General features: G+C 44.9%; 1 protein-coding gene across 3 annotated transcripts in view; it reads left to right on the top strand.

The window, feature by feature from the left end:
- LAMA1 (laminin subunit alpha 1) overlaps positions 1 to 12,531 on the top strand; it is a 158,897-nt gene that overhangs the window by 78,488 nt on the left and 67,878 nt on the right. For all 3 annotated transcript variants that reach the window (XM_058556676.1, XM_058556675.1, XM_058556677.1), the window contains 3 exons: positions 5,345 to 5,472; positions 6,973 to 7,059; positions 7,761 to 7,972. In XM_058556676.1, coding sequence (XP_058412659.1) covers positions 5,345 to 5,472; positions 6,973 to 7,059; positions 7,761 to 7,972 — 427 coding nt within the window. The remainder of the gene's footprint in view (positions 1 to 5,344; positions 5,473 to 6,972; positions 7,060 to 7,760; positions 7,973 to 12,531) is intronic.

Raw genomic sequence — 12,531 nt, 5'->3', positions numbered from 1 at the left:
TCAGGCATTCTTTTAGGCTCTTTTGCCTGGAAGCCAGGCCATACTCCTGGGTTCTAATGGACTCTCCTCATAGATGGAGCGAATGCTTATGTTAATCAGCTGGACTCTATTCACAGTACAGGGAAATGTTTGTGCTTTCTCCTAAAGAGACTGATTGAGTCACAGGGCTAGGGAATATTAATTATCAGGCTCATGGAGAAGATCTCGGCATGATGCCTTTGATTGCTTCTTCTCTCTAGAGCCTAATTTTCCTTTATTCTGTAAGTTAAGCTTTCATTTTGTTCTTTGTTCATTTCTTTGTTCTGTAAGTGAAGCATCTATAGGAACTGTGTGAAATGATGGTTTGCACACAGACTCAGTCCCTCTAGGATCAGTTTCTTCAGGCGCACAGCTTCCCACGGCTTGGCAAGGTTGTTGCTTTTGTAACATCTCTCCCTTTGCCATTTGGGTTGAGAGGCCAGCCTTGGGAGGCCCTCTGCCAGCATTTGGCAGGTGGCCAGCTGGTCGTGGTTGTGCCACCTATGGCTTTAGTTGCAGGTAGGCTGAAAGAATATTTGCATGTGCTTTCATTAATATATATTTACAAAAATATATACTCATATTAAAGTGCAAATGCTAAATAGCAACTGGCCTTAAAGCTCTAATTACAATAAATGATAATAATTTTTATAGTTTTAAATTTTTTGGGAGATAGTTTAGATTTACACAAGGGCTACAAAAGTAGTGTAGGGAGTTCCTGTGTAACCCTCGCTGTGCTTCCCGATGCCCACATCTTGCTAAATCAGAGTAGAATTACCAAAACTAAGAAATGAACACTGGCACAGTCTGGTCAACTAATCTATAGACTTCACTCGGATTTCATCAGTTTTTCTGTTCACGTCCCTTTTCCTTTCCAGCGTCAAACCCAGGATCCCACATTGCATTCAGTGGCCTTGCTTCCTTCAGTCTGTCAAGTTCCTCAGTCTTTCCCTGTCTTTCATGACTCTGGCACTTGTGAGGAGCACTGGGCATTCTGTGGAATGCTCCTCGTGGTTAGGTCGAGGTTCTGCATTTTTGGCAGAAGACACGGAGGTGCTGTGCCCCGTCAGTGCATGCTGTCAGGGGATGTGGTGCCACTGTCTTCTTTCTGGGGATGTTAGCCTGGGTCACTTGGACAAGGGGGTGTCTGCCAGGCTTTTCCGCTGTAAACTTATTATTTTTCCCTGTTTAAGTAATTAATGTTTGAGGGGGCAAAAATAATAAAAATTTGGATTGAAATTTAAGGAAATATAAGAACTTGGTAGCATCATTTATCTATTTTATCTAACTTTGCTTTTTTTCTATTCTATTTTAAAAATAAACCTTTTAATTCTTCTCTTTGTATAGCTCTTCAAAGCCCTGGGCCTGTACAGAGCTCTCTAGCTTCTAGGAGTTCACTCTTTACTTACCGTTTATTAGTGAGAAGGTTCCAGTTGTTCTTAGTGCCCCTGTTCTTTTTTTTTTGAGACTATATTTTAAAGTAATTTTGGGTTTACAGCAAAATTGAGAGGAAGGTACAGAGATTTCTCATATTCCGCCTCCTCCCACATGCACAGTCCCCCTCATTATCAACATCCCCACCAGAGTGGTCCATTTGTGACAGTCAGTGAACCTGCATTGACACGTCATTACCACTCAAAGTCCATAGTTTACCTGAGCCCCTATTCTTTTCTCCGAGCTCTCTCTGCTCTTATCCCAAGGAGAAACCAGTTTCTTTTCCTTGCAAAGAGAGGGCATAAAATGCAGTTGTGCATGTCTTGGGCCCCTGTGTTTTTCCTTTTCCCATCAAGAGAAGATGTTTTTCCACCCCAAGGAGATGAGCATTCTCATCCCTTCACAGACGAGATCCCCAACCCAGACGGTCACTTAAGAGATGGTAGCACACACCTAAGAAAGCACTGCAACAGACTCTCAGTAGGTTTTGCAACAGAACAATACAGTAGTTTTCCCAAAGAGAAAGAAGGGCCTGTTTGGGCTTTTGAGCAAAGGAAACATATCACAGACATTTTGCAATGTAAATAATCAAATATATTTTAATGAAACTAGTTATTTTGTGTAATGCTTTTACTGCAACCATGTAGCTGTTTACCAAGGCCAGTTGCATTTTGAGTTGATTTGGATTAATTATCAAAAACAAGGTCATATGGGGGATGGGGAGAAAAAAAGGATCTAAGACGTTGCTACCAAAATGTGGTCTGAGGACCAGCAGCACAGGTGTCATCTGAGGGCTTTTTTAGAACACAAAATCTCGGGCCCCATCTCAGACCCCTTGAATCAGAATCGACATTTAACCCAGGTGATTTGTATACACATTCAAGTTTAGAAGCTCTGGTCTAGGATAACCCTGGATAAAGCTGGTGAAACCCTGGTATAAAAGGATGTAATACAAGTGTTTATAGTCCCAATTAAGTTTAATATATGGGAAAACTTTTATACCTCAGGAATTATACAAAAATATGTAGTTTAGAAACTAGACCTATGATTTAAATTGTTGTATGAAAAATGGCCAATACAGTATGTGAAATGAGTGGCTCTAAGAGAAGGAGTATAAAGGGAAATGGGAGGCGAGGTGGACTCCAGGGCAGAGGAACTGAGAAGAGAGGGCCCCAGGTGGGCCTGGGGTGGGCTACACGCAGGGGTGGGCAGAGGTCCTAGGAGAAAGCTCCAGGTGGTGTCAACACAGGTTGGGGGTGGAGGGGGTACCTGGGAAAGAGGAAGCTGGGAAAGAACGTGCAGAAGAGCTGCAGCGTTCCCTTGAGCCATGCAGCTGCCTGGTGCAGAGCGTCACCTTCCACTTGCCCGTATTGCCTGGCTCCTTCCTTTATCCTGCACACCTCCCTTACCCCCGATTCGGGGTGATTTTACTTTCTAAAGGCGTGTCTTAAGTGAGGAAAATAAATCGTTTACATTTATTCACATATTTACCATTTCTGATGCTCTTCAATCCTTGGTGTGAATCCAAGGTTTTATTGGTACCATGTTTCTGCCCCCGAGGAGCTGTCTTGAGCATTTCTTCAGTGCAAGGCTGAGGGCCGACAGATTCTCTCCTCTTTTGTTTATCTAAAAAGGCTTTCTTACACTCTCAATTTTGAAATGTATTTTTGCAGAGTTTTCTTTCAGCACTTTAAAGTTGTTCTATTTGCTTTTGGCTTGCTTTGTTCCAAATGAGAAGTCAGTGGTAATTTCTATACTTAATTCTCTGTATGTTGTGTCTTTTTTCTCTGCCTGCTTTTTAGATTTTTCTCCTGGTTATGCTCACTGTTTTTTTTTGTTTGCTTGTTTGTTTTTTAGTTTGTCTCATTTCTAGTAGTTTTTGTTACTTATTTTAAAAAACTCATTATTTGGAAATAATGTTAAATTTATGCAAAGATTGTAGGGATAAGAATAGTACTTAGAACACCCACCATTTACCCAGTCACCTATTGGTAACATTTTCCCCATTTGCTTTATTATTCTCATTATCAATCTATCTAATCATAATATTTTTTTTGTAAACTACTTGCATACACAATGCCCATTTATCCCTAAATACTTCAGTGTATTTGTCCTGAGAATAGGATATTCTCTTAGGTAACCATGGTACAGTTATCGACTTCAGCGAATTGAACATTGGTGCTCTACTTTTTCTGATCTACCATCCATTTTTCAATTTTGTCAATTGACTCAATTATGCCCTTTATGGCATTTTTTTCCCCTCCATTACAGGCCCACATCTGGGATTGGGTGTTGCATTTTATCATAATGTCTCTTTAGTCTTCTTTAATTTGAAATATTTCCACAGCATTTCTTTGTCTTTTATAACATTGGCATCTTGAAGAACACAATCATTTTTCAAAAAATAGAATGTCTCTCATCTTGAGTTCACATTTGGGTTCTCTTATTTTCTCATGGATAGATTCAGGTTATGCCTTTCAGGCCAGAATACTTCGTTAGTGATGCTGTGTGCTTCTCAGAGCACCGCATGTAGAAGCCCACAGTGTCCACTGCCCCTCACTGGTGGTGTTAATTCTGATTACACAGGCCAGGTGTTGGTCAATTTCTCCACTATTTATTTACTATTCTTTTCTTTTGTAATTAATAAGCAATCTGAGGGAGATACTTTAAGACCATGCAAGTATTCTATCCCTTATCAAATTTTCCCCTTAGATTTAGCAGTCACTGATGATTCTCGCCTAACCAGTACTTACTGTGTTTGCAAAAGGATGGTTCTGTGGCTCTAGCCATTCCACGTGCTTACCAGTCGGCATGCAGTCATCTACTGTAAGCAAGAACCCTCCTACTTCCACATGTGTATTTATTTACCACTTGTTATCTGTCTGAACTCATGGATTCCAAATTCTCCCAGATGTGGCCAGTGGGAGCATATCCAGTAGTTTTTGATTGCATTGCTCAATGAATATTGTTCAGTTTCTGGGTTTTGTTGCTTTCCTTTAAAGAACAGGCAAGTTTGTTTTGGCAAGCAGTTAAATTATTGCAGGTCAGCTGGATTGTTTCCAGGTTTGTTTTAAGCTTTGTTAGTGTGGGTCTAGTGCAACCTTCACTCTAGAGCAGGTTTAGCCCTACTACAAATGAGTTTTTCTTCTGAGTTCTCTACTGAGTGCTCTGGGTGTGTAACAGGGTCTCCCCACACTGGCTGGTTAGAATTCGAATGTCCTGAGCTCTGTGTGAGTTCTGAATAGTTTAGCTCACTGCTCACCTGTATCTCTGTCTACCCTCATGGAGTTGCAGTCAGCACACAAGCAGCTTCGTGTTCAGTAGCTACGTGAAGAGGTCTGCTGTGCAGGTTTCTGGAGCTCTTGCTCTATGAAGCTCCGGTCTTCTCTCCAAATTCCAGCGGTTTAGCCTCCCCAAACTCTGACCTCTGTCTCTGCAACTCAGCAAGACCACCAGCTCTGCTTGGGAAGCCCCTCTGCCCCGCTGCTTGGCAGGTGTCTCCAGGCAGGACGACGTGTGGCTGTAGGACTCATCCCATTGTCTCCCTTCTCTCAGGGATCACAGGCCTGCACCCTCTGTTGTCCAGTGTCTGAAGGCAGTTGTTTGATACGATTTGTTCCAGTTTCTAGTTGTTTCCTACAGAAGGGCAAGTCTGGTACCAGTTACTCTGATGTAGCAGAGAGTGAAAGCTCTTACACTCCCCATTTAACAACTTAGAATGTTTTGTTAGTTAATCTAGAGACGGGAAACCCCTCTTCATATAATAGAGTTTGGTGGCTTGTTTAGCATTTTGTCATTTTTTTTTCATTTGGACTTCAAGTTGTTTGTGGATGAGTCTAAGAATCCTCTGCGGAAACCTGAGCCAAGTCTTCTCTTCCTGCGTGTGTACTAGGCGTGCAAGCACAACACCACCGGAGACCACTGTGAGCGGTGTGTGCCCGGCTTCTATGGGCTGCCTTCCCGCGGGACTCCTGGGGACTGCCAGCCATGTGCCTGCCCCCTCTCCACAGCCTCCAACAAGTAAGCCTGGCACCTCCGCCAGCAGGTCCTGCCCACGTGGCCAGGGTTTCCATCCAGATGTGTACTGATATCTTCAGAGCAAGATTGTATGTGTAATAAGAGTGTGAATTTTGCCCAGTGGTAATTAATTAGGATTAAAGGTGGAGAGGTGGATTCTCTTCTCTAAAGAAAAATTTGGTGTCTTAAATTATGCAAGAAAAGCTGTGTGATGGCAAGGATATATGCATATTTTTTTCCTCTTGATCTAATATTGGTCATCAGTTCTTTCAAAAGTATATATTGTGTGCTTATCACTGGGCTAGAAAGTAGAGGGGACACAGAGATGCAGAAAACATTGTTCCTGGGCTTAAAGAGCTTTTGATCTAATGACTAAAATACGTAAATATAAGGCTATTTGAGAATGGGTTGAATTCATTGACTGATTCAACAAATATTTGAGTGCCCACTGTACACTGGAATCATGGTAGGTGCTATGAGTATCAAACTATGCATCCATGGCCACAGGCCCCATGGGCTCTGCAGTGTGGTATTGTGGTCATGACTACAGTGGAGTATGTCCTTTGTACAGTGGAATCTGCAGGAATAACTCTGAGGATGCTCTTGATCTTGATCTGAGTCTTGAAGGATGAGAAGGAATTTGAAAGCAGCAGAGAAGGACATTCTAGGCAGAAGGAGCTGAGGGTGCCAAGCTGAGACAGCATAAAAGAGCTGTTCTGAGGAACTGCAGGTAGTCCTGGAGCATACAGCACGAGGGGAGGTGGAAGGAGACAGTCATGTGCAAGGCCTTGTACATCATGCTGGGACATGTGTGTCCTGCAGGCCAGCAAATGAAAGCCTCTTTCTGTCTCACTGGTTTACCAGAACGCTTCCTCCACTCACACCCAAAGAATTCCCTCTTGAGGATTTTTATTTGAAACTCTGGTGTATAAAACAGATACAATCAAAGCTACTCTGATGAAATCTTAGGGGACTCTCAACTCCCATATCTTCCTTCCCAGGCCTCCCCAAGACCCAGGAATAGAGTTTGAAGGGACCTTTGTCAGCAGTGGGGGCCCCTTGAGAAATGTTGATTACTGAAGTGAGGAGCCTCTTGGCTGTTTTGTGCGAGCAAGCTCTTTCTTGGCCAGTGTGGGCAGGGCTCTGAGGCAGGCAGACAGTTCCAGGGAACCCAGAGGAGAGGAACACAGCCTGACCAGGAGCATCCGAGTGGGCCTCCTGGAGGAGGAGAGAGCTGAGTTGGGCATCGGGGATGAGCCGGGTGACCCCAGGCAGAGACGCGGGGAGAGGCGCACTCTGGGTTGAGGATGAGCAGGAGCAGGGAGCAGTAGTGTCCAGTGCCCATGGAGTGGGCTGCATGGCCGGGGGCTGGGGTTCTGAGCCAAGGAGTGAGACCCAATGAAAGTTTGTATGGACAGGAGTGGTAGAAACTAAACATTTTAAATATTTAGAAATTCTGCACCATCCATTGGAAAATTGCATTCATTTCTAATGTTCTGACAGTTTCAGCCCCACCTGCCGCCTAAATGATGGAGACGAAGTGGTCTGTGACCAGTGTGCCATGGGGTACTCGGGAGCTTGGTGCGAGAGGTACTCTGCTTTGCTCAACTCATTTCCAAAAGTTGCATTGTTTTTTTTTAAATATAAATTTTATGTGTTTATTTTTAAGTGCCTAGTTTAGTGTGGTTTTGGAGTTTTGGTATGTAATTATTATTTCATGTAATCATAGAGAAAAGCCAGTATACAATTAAAACATTAATGTTGAAGCTTCCTGGGAATTTTTCAAGAACGGCATTCTATCTCCTTGAGCTCATCTGAGTTCTCATCAACAACGATAGGAACATCGAGGAGTCAGTATTTACTGTTCACACGTTTCAATTGCCCATTACTCTGGATAAGTCCATAGGTGAAGGGTGGTTTGATTGAATAGTTGTCTTCTGGTGCTGAAAGCCAATGCTGTCTTCCCCACACGGAAGTCTCAGTGCCAGGCTCTGGCTGAAGTCCGCAGGAGAGCTGCGTCACACCCTGGAGAGGCGGGGTTGCACGGCGATTGGCCTGCGCCGGGTGCACGTCCTCTTGGATTTATGGCTCATTTTGGACACACTCCCTGTTCTTCACAAAGAGCGGAGGAGTTCTGTAAATGCCTGAACTTGGAGTTGCGTTCCTTTCACAGTGAATTTATGTAAAAAGAGTCAATCTGATAGATTAGCCATTCAGAGGATCCCTGGGTGGTAGGGTCATGTCTAGAGGAATTGCATTTATCTGGATCCCTCTTTCAATCTTTTATACAGATGCACAGACGGTTACTATGGAAACCCAACAGTGCCTGGGGAATCCTGTGTTCCATGTAACTGCAGCGGCAATGTTGACCCCTTAGAGGCCGGTCACTGTGATTCTGTCACCGGAGAATGCCTGAGGTGCATTGGGAACACAGATGGCGCCCACTGTGAGAGGTGTGCTGTAGGGTTCTATGGGGATGCTGTGACTGCTAAAAATTGCCGAGGTGAGTCATGGGCTATGAAGTCGAGTCCATTACCTGTGGCCATGTGACGTCTCCGTCCATCTACTCACACGTATCAAAAAGTGCTCAGCGCGTGAGGTAACTATCTTGAGTGGTACTTGTGTTAATGCCTGGCATAGACACAAGAGCTAAGTCTCCCTCCTGTACCCCATGTTAGCTGGATCAGTTAAAGCGAAGGTCCAATGGCCTAGAAATATACACCCTCCATCTGAGGAGAGAGTGGTACTTTACAACGTACTACCACTGCTCCCAGGGACTGAGATGAAGGAAGAGTGAGGCTCAAAGCCTGTCACGTTTGCGGAAGAGACACTAAGGATTTCATGAGGCAGGTGGGATTTCAAGTGTGAGGTGGGAAATGGAGAGACTGTAGCCTCAGAACCGGTGCGTCTTAGTGGTCTGTGCCTGAACTATTGAACCCACGTCGCTCTGCAGAGCTCTGCTTAGATTCTTGAAATTATGGACCATGTAGAACCACATACTGAGAAAAATAGATTTTCATGTTCCCCAGATGAAAGGTTTATAGCCTCGGGGCTGATATAGCCCTCAGATTTTTTTGCACATTTCTTGAAGAAGGAGTGAAAGAGTAAAAATGGCAATTATAAATTATTTTGATAATTTCCTGTAAATGCTGGTCTTACTATGCTATTACAACATGGAGACACAAGAGAGCGCAAGTGATACAGAAAAGATATTGTCACAGGCACACATCAAGAAATTAATGTTTTATAGCCCTGGGCCAATCAACTTGATCTTAGCAGCGTGGCACCTTGACTGGTTATGGTAGGAGGACAATTAGGATGACTGGTATTGGTATCATACTTCCACAATTCTCATGTCATTTCTTTTCATGCACTATACTAAGGCACTATTCTAAGTACTATGGTAGGAGTTGGAAATTTATGACCCCAGTCTATTGCGGAACTACACATGATAGTGTAGAGGAGAAGCACATATGTGGATCCCAGGCTTTGGAATATGATTAATGTGGGTTAGAGTCCAGGGTTGGTCACTGACCAGCTGTGTGACGTTAGGCAAATTTATTAACCTCTCTAAGCTACTGTTTCCTCATACATAAAATGGACATAACTATATGTATATATTAAGGCTTTTCTGAGAAGTCAATGGGATAACAAATTTAAAGTTATAGACATTAAGTGGTAGCTGTTATAATTGCTAGTAATAAAAACAGTAATTTTTATTATTTTTATATGTCAGTGTTGTCAAACAGAAATATAAGCCACACGTAATTTTAAATTTTCTAGTAACCACATTTAAAAAATTAAAAAGAAACAAGTGAAATGTATTTTAATAATACATTTTGTTTTACCCAATATGTAAAAAGTATTATCATTTTATCTGTAATCAAGTTTTTCAAGTATTGAGATATTTGCTTTCCTTTTTTTAATACTGTCTTCAAAATTCAGTGTATATTTGATAGTCTCTCTCAATGAGGATGCTAAATTTTCATCACAAATACTTGATCTGTATTTAGATTACATAAAATTCAGTGTTGAAGAAGTGGGTTCACATATCCAAGTCATTCAAACATACTTAAAAGTTTTCCATCATGTACCGAAAAGTCGTTTTCCTTTACTGTGTGCATCCACGCTGACAGACCTGCTTCAGCAGTTTGCCGTGGGGGTAAAGGGAGGATGGAGAGCAGAAGGTCTTGGTGCTAAGCCGCAAGTGGAGCAGGAGGGGCAGAGCAGGTGGCATTGGAGTCTGCGCCCCGGCCGTTGGCCCTGGCGGCGGCACGGGTTGTGGGCTAACACTGCCCACTCTCTTTAATCTCTAGGCATTCACAGTTTTTGTGCTTTTCTCGTCTCCTCTTTCCCCATCCCTAGCTTTGATGAGGTGAATTCCCACAACTGTTCCTGGGTAGTTCACTAGAAATCCTTCCAGGTCTGTAATGGGGGTCCCTCTTATGGACTTTCCAGAGGTCTCCACGTGCTAATGAAATACTGCATCTTATTAGATTAACCCGAGTGAATCCCAGTGCTCAGTGTCACTGACAGGGGAAGTCTCATGGAGTGTTGGGCAGGCGTTCGGATGTTCAGGAGGCGGGAATCAGGGAAGAAGTGAGCCTGGAGCACCGTCAGCTCCAGCCCGGTGGCTGAAGTTGGGGGTGTGGACTCAGCTGTCCAGGGCAGAGGGTGCACTGAGGGAGAGGAGGGTTGTGGGGACCCTTCTAGCTCTAATGTTAAAGGAACCTTGTATGAAATAAGTGAAGTGGGTATAATTTTTGTACTGCGGGGTTCTAATGAGAATTAAAAGATGTGTAGGGGGCCGGCCCGGTGGCGCAAGCGGTTAAGTGCGCGCGCTCTGCTGCGCTGGCCTAGGGTTCACCGGTTCGGATCCCGGGCGCGCACTGACACACTGCTTGGCAAGCCATGCTGTGGCGGCGTCCCATATAAAGTGGAGGAAGATGGGCAAGGATGGTAGCCCAGGGCCAGTCTTCCTCAGCAAAAAAAGAGGAGGACTGGCAGATGTTAGCACAGGGCCGATCTCCTCACACACACGAAAAAAGATGTGTAAAACACCTGGTAGTTGGTAACTGGCAACTATTTTAAGTTAGTGTCATTCATAACATGAACAATTTTTGTTAATAATTACTATTATAATTGTTACTGTAGATGGGTAACTACTAATAGCTGTGTGACCTATGGCAAGTTACGTAATCTTTCTAAGTTTTAGGTGTCACATCAAAAAGGAAAGAAAATTATAGTGCTTCCCTCCTACGTTTGTTATGAAGGGTACATGAAATATTGACTGTAATGTGACAGGCACAAACTGACGATAAATATGGTTTGTTATTATCATCAATATTTTGTGATGATCGTACTTGCAGTGAACTTTGGCTTTTCCCCAGAGAAAGGGGAAGGTTTAAATGAGACGCAGGGGGAGGCCCAGAGGGAAATACATGAGAAGTAGGAAGGAAACCAAAGAGTGAGTCCCGAAACCTCTGTAAGAGCGAGGTTCAACAGGGAGACAGCGGTCAGTGGGTCCGTCCCTTAGGCAGATACAGCAAGGTGAAGACTGAGAATCCGCTCACTGAACTTGCACCTGAGAAGTCCCTGGAGAGGTCAGGAGGAGCAGGTTTAGCAGACACGGGGCCAAGAGAGCCTAGACTGCACTGTGCTGAGGAGAAGGGAGGGAGGGAGGGAGATGGAACCTTAGAGAGAGAGTCGAGAGAGAGAGAGAGTGTGTGTGTGTGTGAGGTATGTGTGAGTGTGAGTGAGCTATGTGTGTGAGAGAGTGAGGTGAGTGTGTGTGAGAGTGCGTAAGCGAGGTGTGTGTGTCAGTGTGTGTACGTGTGTCAGTGTGTGTGTGTGTGTGTGTGTGTGATGTGTTCAATGGGAGACAGCTGAGAACGGTTGGATGCTGAGGAGGGTTTATTATTATTTGGGTATGGCAAGGCCTGCAGATCAGGAGATGGCTGCCATTGAAAAGATAGTTTGTTACACCGCCAGCATGGGGTTGGCCACGTGGGGGAGCACCCAGGTTGATCTGAGGGGAACTGTGGGCTACAGCCTTTTTTTTTTTTTTGTGAGGAAGATCAGCCCTGAGCTAACATCTGCCACTCCTCTTTTTGCTGAGGAAGACTGGCCCTGAGCTAACATCCGTGCCCATCTTCCCCCACTTTATGTGGGAGGCCGCCACAGCATGGCCTGACAAGCGGTGCATCGGTGCGCACCCAGGATCCGAACCCAGGCCGCCAGCGGAGCGCCTGCACTTAACTGCTAGGCCCTGGGGCCGGCCCCTGGGCTAGAGCCTTTATTGTGGTTTTCCCCCAGAAAGAGAGGGCGATGCAGGGTAAACAAGTTTAGGACAGGCTGGTGTGAATAATTTCCACAGGCTCTGGGGCATAGGGGCTGTCCCTAGTTGTCTGATGTGCGGCCCTGGGGTGATGAGGGCAGGGGACGGTGGAATGTGAGAGCTCCAGTGAACGTGGGAGCCCAGCAAAGAAGGCAGGGAGGGGTGTGGGCTCACCGGTTGGGTGGGTTTGCATATGAAAGGCGTTCTGGCAGGGAGCTTTTACTCTCTATGGGAATTGACTAGCCCTAGGAGGGGCACTCTCCAGGTTGGGCAAGGTCCCAGATGTCAAAGCATCAGAAACACAGAAAATGAAAAGGCAAGTTTAATACAAAGAGTTAGTAGAGTGTTCAAGTTAAGCTACAGGATGGGCAGCGCAGCAAGGGGCAGCAGTGAGTGGGGCCCGTAGCACTGCCGCAGCCTCCCGCAGGAGCTGTGAGCGTCAGTCCGCTTAGGCCAGGCAAAACGGCGGGGACAGAGGGGCCAGTCTCAGAGGCAGAATCCTAACTTCCGACCGGCAGCCTTCCAAGTTCAGGGCCTCCACTGCCCTGCCTCCCACTGCAGTGTGCTGCCACCCAGTGTGCTTGGGTTTGCCATCATTTGTGAAGTTTTGTTCTTTTCTTACATTGTTATACCACAGGACAGACAGTCCAAGCATTCATAAATAGTATATGTCCGTGTGACAGCTGTGGTATGACCATAAAAACCGTTAAATTGCATCACTTTGA

Source organism: Diceros bicornis, chromosome 16, assembly GCF_020826845.1.
Source record: "Diceros bicornis minor isolate mBicDic1 chromosome 16, mDicBic1.mat.cur, whole genome shotgun sequence".
Classification (NCBI taxonomy): domain Eukaryota; kingdom Metazoa; phylum Chordata; class Mammalia; order Perissodactyla; family Rhinocerotidae; genus Diceros; species Diceros bicornis.
Note: the sequence above shows the minus strand (reverse complement) of the source record. Positions and strands in the feature narration are given on the sequence as shown.